Source organism: Myotis davidii, unplaced genomic scaffold, assembly GCF_000327345.1.
Source record: "Myotis davidii unplaced genomic scaffold, ASM32734v1 scaffold399, whole genome shotgun sequence".
NCBI classification, from domain to species: Eukaryota; Metazoa; Chordata; class Mammalia; order Chiroptera; family Vespertilionidae; genus Myotis; species Myotis davidii.
In genome coordinates this window covers 5,351,035-5,361,355 of record NW_006292094.1, presented here as the reverse complement: position 1 = coordinate 5,361,355, position 10,321 = coordinate 5,351,035, and the positions used below count along the sequence as shown (strand labels likewise).

Genomic DNA, 10,321 nt, shown 5'->3' with positions numbered 1-10,321 from the left:
TGGGGGCAGACGTGAGCCCCTGGGGCCAGAGGGCATGTGTGGTGGCCAGAACGATGACCGTGGCCTTGCCCCGGGAGAGGGCCTGCCCGAGGGTGACGCGTGAGCCCCCTGGGCGCGCTCCCCGCGAGCAGATGCTGCAGGTGTGACTAGTTTTGCTCATCGCGCTGGGCTCGCCGTGGCAGGTGGGCCTGACCAACGCGCCTTGAAAAGCAGAGGAAGGGAGCTTCCAGCCCCGGGGCGCGGGCGCGGGGCAGGGGCCGGGGACTCCCCGAGACACAGTCGGAGCGAACTCAGACCTGATTCTTCCTTGCCTCTGAGCGAGCTCGGACCGGATTCCTCCCGCGCCTTGAGGAGCGAGCTCGGACCAGTTCCTCCGCGCCTCGGCAGCCGGCCTAAAGGTAGGGGGTTTCGAGCACTTCCGTCCTGAAAGCATTTGCCAGCTTCAGGGCGACCCAGGGGTGCTGACAGAAACCAAAGCCCTGGGCCCCCGGGTGGGAGGCCCTCCCCTGTGGAGAGGCCAGCACGGAGGGGGCAGCTGTTGGGGTGTGGTCCTTGTGGAGAAGGCAAGGCGCGGCTCCCACGGTCAGGCCCGGCGTCCTGGGCCCAGGGGCAGCCCTCAGGGTTGCTTTCCTGTTTGTCCAGCTGCTCATCTAGGTAGCCCGTCGTCCCTGTGAAAGGGGAATGGTGCGCGGGCGCTGGCCTTCCCATGCTTTCACTCCGTGAGTGTGTGTGTGTGTGTGTGTGTGTGTGTTTCACATACTTTAAGATGAACAAACGCTAATGTAACCAGGAGAGGGGACGACCATGTTCTCACCGCGTGGGCAGGCCTCTCCCCGCTCCCCCACGCCAGGCGGGCTCCTTCTGATGGCACCAGCGCTCAGTGTGCCCAGCCCCCCCACCCCCGGAGCCCCCCTCTCCTGTCAGCCAGAACCCTGAGACCGCGGTCTGCCACGTGCGTCTGACCTCCCTCCCCTTGGTATAGGTCCCAGGTCCACAGGCAGGAGCAGGGGTCCTCAAACTTTTTAAACAGGGGCCAGTTCACTGTCCCTCAGACCGTTGGAGGGCCGGACTATAGTTTAAAAAAAACTATGAACAAATTCCTATGCACACTGCACATCTTATTTTTAAGTAAAAAAACAAAACGGGAACAAATACAATATTTGTATTTGCATGTGGCCCGCGGGCCGTAGTTTGAGGACCCCTGGGCAGGAGTCATACAGGACGTGACTCAGGCCGGGGGAGAGGGAGGATGTGACAGCTGCGGGGGGCACTCTCTCGCCCACCAGGAGGCACAGAGGTGCTGCTTGGGGCACGGCCCCCACACGTGCATGTGTGTTTCCTCCCCCGTGGCCATGACTGAGACAGGTGCACACATGAAACACCTCCGGAAAGTATTGTTTCATTTTGTAAAATTTTTAAACTTTGATGAAATGGTCCCACGGGGTGTGTATCCTTCTCCAGCTTGTTTTTTGTTTTGTTTTGCTTTTTATATTTTTATTGATTGCGGAGAGGAAGGGAGAGGAAGAGAAATAGAAACATCAATGATGAGAATCATTGATCATTTGCCTCCTGCATGCCCCCTACTGGGGATCAAGCCCGAAACCAGGGCATGTGCCCTTAACCGAAATTGAACCCGGGACCCTTCAGTCCGCAGGCCAATGCTCTATCCACTGAGCCGCACCAGCCAGGGCTCCAGCTTGCCCTTTTAATCAGCATCCTATTGGTGCTCATTCCTGCCCGTGGCGGAGCAGTCCACTGTGATATGGGGAAATGTGTGGAGTGGCGGAGTGTGACTTCCATGGTTTGGTCGCGAACAACACTGGGACTCTCAGGTCACGTGCGCTGGGTTAAGTCCTCGCCGCGGGGTGAGGACACTCAGTCCGCCCTGAGCAGAGGCGCTGAGGCCGCCGCCACGGCCAGCTTCACCTCCCCAGCCAGCATTTCAGGGGTTAAGTCACCCTCGCCTTCCAGAGACATCGCCCTGGGCAGTGTTTGGTTTTCACGTCCACATTCGGAAGTGAACGTGGCTGATAACTTTTCTTTACCAGCCTTCCCTCCTCCGGTCTGGACGCGAAGGTCACAGTGTGTGTTTGGTAAAAGGTTCCTTCCTTTCTGTTCTCTGGCCCAGCCTTGTCCTGGAATAGAGAGAGCTGGTCTGCACAGCTTCTGGGGCTGATGTTTCCGGGGTTTCACGCTGGTTTGGGTCGGTTCGTGTTCAAACTCCTCCTGCGGTCCCTGGCAGGCTGCGGCGGCTCCGGCTTTCCAGGGGCGAGCGCGTCCTGGCAGGTGGTTCTCCTAGGAGAGTCCGTGCGCCGGGGCTTCCTGACGTGCTGGCCTCGGGCTGGCGGCAGTTCCTGCAGGCCTGCCCCGTGTCCGCAGCTCTGCCCCCGGCTCCTGGGTTGTCTGTGTCCCGTCCTCACGCTCTCCTCCAGCCTCGCCAGCTTTGATGTCGTCAGTCTCCTCAGAGCCGGCCCCTCGCTGCCTGCTGACCTGGTTTCTTTACTCCTGCTGTCGCCCTCCTGTCCTCTCCCTGGGCTGTGATGTCCCCCGTGCCTAGTGATGTAGGCAGGTGGCCCCCATTTTCTTGTGTGCGCATTTAAAGCTGCAGCCTCCTGCCACACTAGCGCCCCCTCACGGTGCTTTTCATTACCGTCGCATGGTTTGGAAGTTTGCGCTCTTAACTATGGGCGCTGTGTCCGCACTGCTCTCCTGGCCTTGCGTCCCGCCTGCCCTCTTCCAGCAGCACGAGGGTGAGCGATGATGAAGCGAGGTCCCCAGCAGGTAGACGCAGCTCTGGGACTAAGTCCCCGTCATGAAAGAGGAGGGAAGGCCACTGTAGGGACTTCTGGGGACGCTCCATGGGAGGAGGACAGTGTGCAGGGACACCTTTGCCCAGGCCCTTCTTCCTTCTCCGACCGTAAGTGACAGTGTGATGGTGGCCCTGCAATCATCCTGCATCTTGAGGTGACCTCGGGGTGACCTTGAGGATGGAAGGCGGGAGCTAGAGCGGTGGGGCTGAACGGCAAGGACGCTGGTCCGTGGGGGCCAGGAGGGGCATCTGTCAGTGCTGACCCCACATCCTCTGTACGAGAAGGAAGGTCGCCAAGTGTGTTCAGCTACTGTTTCCGGCCAGATGCGATCCTAGCTGATATCACTTTTTTACAAATACATTTTTATTGATGTCAGAGGAAGGGAGAGATAGAAACATCAATGATGAGAGAGAATCATTGATCAGCTGCCTCCTGCACGCCCCCTACAGGGGATCGAACCCACAACCCAGGCATGTGCCCTTGACTGGAATCGAACCCGGGACTCTTCAGTCCACAGACCAACCCTCTATCCACTGAGCCAAACCGGCTAGAGCCTGATACACTTTTAAGATAGCACTTGGGCTTATAAATTACTAGAGGCCTGATGCACGAAATTTGTGCAAGGGGCTCGGCCCATTGCTGCTGTCTGCCTTGGCCCTCGCAGCCCCAGCTTCGTTCAGAAGGTCATCTGGAAGGTTGTTCGGCTGTCCAGTCTATTTAGCACATTATGCTTTTATTATTATAGATAAAATAGTTCACACATGAACACATTTGTAACTCAGACTAAGGATAAAATGAACACCACTTCATGCCCCCCGCCCCAAGACAGTGGGCACTGCAGTCTGGCTGCGTGCTCACAGCTGCACCCCTGCTTCTCCCCGCCTCTCCCCCACCGAGGGAACCCGGCTGGAGTCCGTGCTTCGCATCCCCTTGCTTTGCAGCTACAGCTACGCCACGCATCCTGTAACCCTAAATTAAACCGTGTGTCCATTATACCCACACGCTTTTCTGCAATTTCCTGTTTCCCTCCACATTATGAGCTGACTCCACGTCGATCATGTAACTACGGTCCATTGAATCTCGCTGCTTTCCATTGTCTACTGCACGCCACGCCCTGTGTCAGCCCCACGTGTGCATCTGGGGGGTACCTCAGCTTTAACTATTACAGAACACGCTGCAGACTCTCCTGGTGCCTCGGGCAGCGGTCTCCCCAGCTATTCTGACCCGTGACATAGAGGGAGAACTTGATATTCACATGGCGCACTGGAGGGTGTGCAGAGTTCCGGCCAGGGCTACCGAGATGACCCACACACAGGCCACTGCGAGGGAGGAAGGGACCGGGTAGATGAAGCCCCTCAGTGACCACAGCCTGGGGCAGAGCCCTGCTCACAGAACAGATGGAACACGGGGAGTGGGCATGTCACCGGCACCAGACAAGACCCAACATCTCCCAAAGGGATCAAAGCGACTGGCACCCTCGTCATCGCTGTGTCGGCGCCCCCACCGCTCCTCAGCCTCGCCACGCTGATCGCTGAACTTTAAGGAATTAGTTTCCTGACTAATGTGGCTGAGCGCCTTTTTGTTCATTATTTGATACAGTGAAGGGACTCTGTCCCTCAGCCTCTTTCTTCACGGTGGGAGTTTGTTGTGTCTCCTGGAATCACAGAACATGTTTTGTGAAGCTGATGCTTTGAAAGATGTTGTCCTACTTTCTGATCTAGCTCAGGGTTAATTTTTGCACATGCCCAATGCTTATCTATATATATAAAACCCTAATATGCAAATAGACCAACGGCGGAACAACCGAACAACCGGTCGCTGTGACGTGCGCTGACCATCAGGGGGTGTGCGCGGAACATGGCAGGCGTCGGCAGTGGCGGTGAGTGGGGGCACCAGACCAAGCCGGGGCACCGGTCACTGTCACTGGGCAAGCCTCCGGTGGTTACTGAAAATTCTTTGCTCCCGCGCACCGCAGTCCCGCCCGGTGCTTACACCTGCTGCTGGTGCCCAGCACCAGTCCTGATGGCTCCGCACTGGCCCCACTCGCACCCACTGCTGACGGCAGCCCCAGTTGCTCCACGCCGCCAGCGGGTGCAAGCAGGGCCAGCACCGTCTGTGCATGGGAGTGGCAGTGGCGGTGGGAGCGGGGCTGCCAGCAGAAAGGGGACTGGGGACCGCAGCCGGAGGGGCCAGACAGGGGCACAGAGGATGGGCTGAGGCCTGCCCCTGTGCCCACCGCAGCCTCGTGGCCCACAGTTCCTTCCGAGGTGCAGGAATTCATGCACTGGACCCCTAGTTTGAGAATAATATGCACTTCCAAATGTTGGGTGACGGGCGCTACCATAAATGTCCACTAGGTAAGGGGTGACAAACTCCAGCCAGGAGCAGGGAGAAACCCCGCCTGGCCGCCTGTCTACATACTGTCCAGGGCTGCCTTCACCCACAGCGGCAGGCAAGTGGTTGAGACAGAGACTGTGTGGCCTCACAAAGCACAAAGCACTCACTCTCCGGCCGAGCGCTACAGAAAAGGTTTGCCGGTCGGGCTCTAAACCGGTTCCCTTTTTGTCATTTTGATGCCATTAATGAAAGCGTTGCTTTAAAATCCTCTATGGCGCTGACAATTCCTATTTATCTCTGTTACCTTGTGTTGAGGCTGATGAGTGCAGACCGGTGTTCAATCACTCCATTTTCCTGATGTGCTTTCTTCTATCATTAATGCACTGGTCCTTTTGTCCCTAGTCATTTTTTTTGCTTTGAAATTTGTTTGGATGATATTGTTACATAACAGCTTCTTTTCATCAGTATTTCTTCTTTCTATTCTCTTATGTCTTACATTTTGGGTGTGTCTCTCATATAAAAAAAATAATAATAATAAAATAAAATAAAAAGAAAGGAAAACAGCACGCAGCTGGCTTTGTTTTTCCATGGAATCTGACCATCTCTTTTAGTCAGGAAGTTTGCTCCATTTATTATACACAGTGACAGATATTTGGTTTCATTTCCACCGCCTTAGATTGTATTCTTTTTATATTATTTTTTATGTGCCCCCCCTTTCTTTCCTGCCTTCTTTTGGATTAAGGCCTTTAAACTCCAGTTTTTACCTTACGGATTTGAAGTTTCGGCCTCTTTGTAATTTCCCCTAATAGTACACCATGAATTCTAGATTTCATAAAGTCAACGTTCCTCAATGGCTTCACCCTGCTCCGAGCAGCGTAAGAACATCCGCACTGGTAACGCCAGGTTAGACCCCTTTACTAACTTCTTTGCTGTTTATTTTTATTGTGTTTTCAGTGGAGAAATACATCATCTGTTTTCAAAATAGCGCTTGAAACAATACAAGTACAGGTGCTATAGGACAAAGCAAACTCCAGTCATGAGACACTACATACATTGTATGAGAAAAATAGTCTGATATTCAGGTAATGAAACTAGAATTTAAAAGTCCCCGGCTTAGTGAAACAATGTGTGAACACAAAGACAGGACTAAACGCGTGTCTGGCCATTTCCACCCGATGCCACAGCTACTGCAAACACTGGGCACCGGGCACGTGTGACTCATGACGGCAGCAGGAGGCTGGTGACTGCACAGGCTAAGCTGTGAAATGGCCCACTGTGTGCTGAAAAGAAGGGCTCAATTACTGCACAGACAAAAGGAAGGAAATTGTAGTTCAACTGTGGAAAAATTAACCCAGAGGATAGAGAAAGGGTTTAAGGAACTGCAGTTTAATGTGGAAACTGCACAGGTGGTAGAGGGACGCAGATGAGAGGGGAGGAGACAGAACTGGACGAATGCAGAACCTGGCAGGGTGCTGTGTCCAGGTTACGACAGCTGTCATTCACCTATGTCTGTTGTCATTCACGTTTCCTGAACATGGACATTCTGCATAATCATGAGTGGTGTTTTCTTTAAAAGAAAAGTGTTCCTAATAGTTTGTAGGATAAAACAAAAGAGTGGAAAGCCAACTATATGTCAAGTCCTTGCTAGAAATTATTATTTTTTAGATGTAAAATTTACTGATGGATTTTAGAAAACAAAAATTGGCATAAAATTCTTAAAGATCTTTCTGCTTACCTGTTTAAGTTGGACATGAATGCCCCATAAATAAGTATTCTGTGAAGTTCACAAAATTTCTGTGTAGAGATCAAGTGGCCATCTGAGACTAATGTTTCACGGGCATTACTTTCAGTCAAGTTTTACTAAAATATTAGCCCTGGAACCAAAATTTCATGTTTTGTGCCATCTGGCCACAAGACTTGATTTCATATCATGGTTAAGAAAATACTAGCATTCTGGGTTTTTCTGTTAAACAACATACAAGCATACCGTGTGCATACAAGCAAAGCAGTGGGGAGACACAAGGCTATCTTGTTGTAAGACAGATGATTAAGGACAACAGAACATGGAGCTGTTGGCTCCAAGACTTTGTTTGCTGTCTGATCGCTGATTGTGTGCGTTATAAAACAATCCTACAGAAAAAACAATGTTACTTCTTGACCATGTCCCATCAAAACCAAAGAATTACTAACTACTGTTTTGATGTCAAATGTATACCGTGAGAGCTATCATTTCATTGTAAAGGGCTACAGCTACCTCCCAGGAACTTCGCTAGATTGACTTTCCTGCTTTGTCTGAAGTACAGTACACTGCACAGCGATATCCAATTTGGAGCTTAACAATGAAAATGCTTCAGGAAAAAACTAAAATTCATCAAGCTGAAACCTCTGAAATTAGTGCTCATTTCTAATCATACACATAAAGTGCATCAACAATATAAGGATATCGATACCAATTTGTATGGCAAATTTCCCTCAACAGTGCATCAAACATAAATGCAGTCCAGATGTCAGTCACGGGTACAAAGATAGCTGGAGGTTTTTTCTCCCATTTTCTCTTTAAGGGAAGTAGTCCTTTGACACAGTTAATATAACTGTTGCTGAGACATTAATAATCTACACAGTGATAGCAGCACTTCTAGCTCCATGTACTAACCTGGACTTCTGATCAAGATTAGCCCAGCAAAGGGAGTTACCAAGTCAGCCTAAATCTCTTTGGAGTCTGATCTAGTTGGCACCCTTCATTCTCCTCCGTTAGCATTTGAAGACAACAGATCGAGTTGGCAGATACTATTTATGGAAGCTTGATGGTGTGTTTATCAGTTCAATCTGTTTTATTGAAGTCTTGTTAACAGGAATAGGATTTGCAGGGAGAGCAGGGACATTGGAAAGGTTTCTATTGGATGTTTCCTGCGGCCAACAGAAGCTGCTGTTTGCGTACGCCTCGTGGAGTTGTGCTGTCTCTTCACAAGATCGCTCCTCTTCTACCGTAGCTTCCTCGGTCCCCCGTCTGCGTGAGGTGAGACAGTCCTCTAGACGCCTACTATAGGGTTAGCTATGTTCGTGGCTGCGGCCCCTGCAGGCCTGGGGGCATGGTTTACCAGAAGTGTTGAAGAAACAAGTCTAGTGATCGTGGGCTTTGGAGGTGGAGAAATGGCTGCTTGTGAGGCAGTCTGAGGAACGCTTTCGCTTGCACCCCCCGGGCTCTCACTGGGGTTCCCTTGCTGCAAGGTAACTTCAGTAACCTGTACGCTGGTCGCAGATGCTGCCATTACAGCCAGAGCAGGACTGTTTCTGCCCTGAGAGGAGCCAGTCACTGGGCCATTCTTCACAGTGCTTGCAGGTGAAGGCACAGACACGCTGTTTTCACTGTCAGCAGACGAGTCAAGACTGCTGTCATTCAAAGCTGTCAGCCTGACCTCTTCCATTGAATGTGTTTTATTTTTCTGAAGCACGTGATTAGGTAATAGCTGGTGGAGCTCCTTTCTTCTTAAATGCATTGCATCGATTTTCATATCCATCTCAAACATCTTACTATTTATTGCTTGCCTATAAACTGTGTCTGTGAAAGACTGGATATCATAGGTGAGATCGATACTGAGAACTTCAGAATTTTCTGGCTTTTTTAATACTAACCCAATCACCCACATTGTGGAAAATTCTTCCTTGTCAGGATTTCCTTTGGGTGCTGGAAATGACTGAGGATTCACGTGAGCCAGTGTAATAAATTCATTCTTCTCCAAGCTGCCCACCAGGATTCGGATTTTTGATTCCACCAAGCCCACCCATTCTAGACGCTGCTTTTCTGTTGGTGCACTTGCTAGAAGTACAATATAATGCTTATACTTTTGAAAGAAGCTTGGAGCTTCAAACAGTTTGGACCACTCTGCCTTACTTAGCAAGATCTCATGTGTGACAGCAAGACCTTGTTTAAACTCCTCAATCATGACCATCCTCGTGGACACGGACACGTTGTAGGTGGAGTTCTGCTGTGGGTATGCCGGTGTGATTATAGGCATCAGGTGGTACCTGTCGCTGGGGTTCACTCTTGGGTCCCATACAGGCAGATTAAGGTTTTGTTCTTCAGGCTCTTTCAGTAGCACTGGATTTGGCCACTCCCATTCAGAAAACACTAAGAAAAATTTACGGACAAGGGTTGATGCCACTGCGTTTGGATACAGCTGGCAGGTTCTTGCTACAAGCATGGCCCAGGAAACGCCTCCCAGGAACCCTAATATATTGGAGTAGATGTTGTGGCATTTGGCCCACAGCTTGATAGCTCTGAGAGTTAACCGGAAGTTGTCAATGTTCGGTACTAGATGTAAGATTTCATCGGTTACCCGGCAACCATTAAGGCTTCTTATGCATCTAATATCTAAATTTTTAAGCAGACTGTCATCTCTTAGGTCCAAGTCTTCTGGAATAGTCTGCAGTGCTAATCTTGCAAACAAAATATCAATCTCGATCCCATCAAAACACAGTCGGATCACGGGGACAAACGCCTCCTCCACCGCCCGTAAGTCCTTGACTTCCTCGTGTAGTTTCAACTTGTCGTAGAAGGAAGTGAAGAAGTCGCTGCGGTCCACATGCCTCGGCGCGACGCACAGCGCGTCGATGTCGGCGCCCTTGGTGTGCACCCCTAGCCGGTAGGAGCCGAACGTGAAGATTTTGCCGCCGACGTTCTCAATCACAGCGGGTGGGAGACTTTTGCTTTCACTGATCTCTCGAATCCATTCCTTTACCAGATTATTTAATTTTTCCAAAATTAAAATCCTGCGCTGCAGTTCCTCTTCCTCTTCCAAAACCCCAAAGGGCTTCAGGGTTTCAATTAATTTCTGGGTCAGTACGCAGTCTGTCTCCTTGGGGGCGGCTAAGCTGATGGGGGAGGAGATGCCATAGAGTCTGGGTGCCGGCGGGGTCTGCTGTGATCCCGGGGTTGTCGCCGGAAACGGCATCCTCTCTAGCGCTGGCCCGGCCACGCCACGTTCCCCGCCACCGCGACCTCGGCGTGGGGCGGTGGTGGGGAGGGATGAGCCTCGGTTTTTGGCTTTTTTACTGTTTTCTACGTTTGCTCTGACCTGCCATCCATTGCCTCTCGCCATGTCTTACACCTCAGACCTAGTTCCTCCGCCTCTGAGGCCAAGGAAGCCGCATGCACCGTCCTGTCCCCCTTCGGA

At 51.3% G+C, this 10,321-nt stretch overlaps 2 protein-coding genes across 2 annotated transcripts in view; both read right to left on the bottom strand.

The window, feature by feature from the left end:
• LOC102762072 overlaps positions 1 to 10,321 on the bottom strand; it is a 43,360-nt gene that overhangs the window by 29,512 nt on the left and 3,527 nt on the right. Inside the window, exon 2 of the mRNA XM_015565150.1 lies at positions 8,793 to 10,019. Within this exon, the coding sequence (XP_015420636.1) occupies positions 8,793 to 10,019 (1,227 nt within the window). The remainder of the gene's footprint in view (positions 1 to 8,792; positions 10,020 to 10,321) is intronic.
• PAPOLB (poly(A) polymerase beta) lies at positions 6,934 to 10,150 on the bottom strand. Its single transcript, XM_015565132.1, has one exon. It carries the CDS (start codon positions 10,097 to 10,099, stop codon positions 8,177 to 8,179), a length of 1,923 nt encoding a protein of 640 aa, XP_015420618.1. The 5' UTR covers positions 10,100 to 10,150; the 3' UTR covers positions 6,934 to 8,176.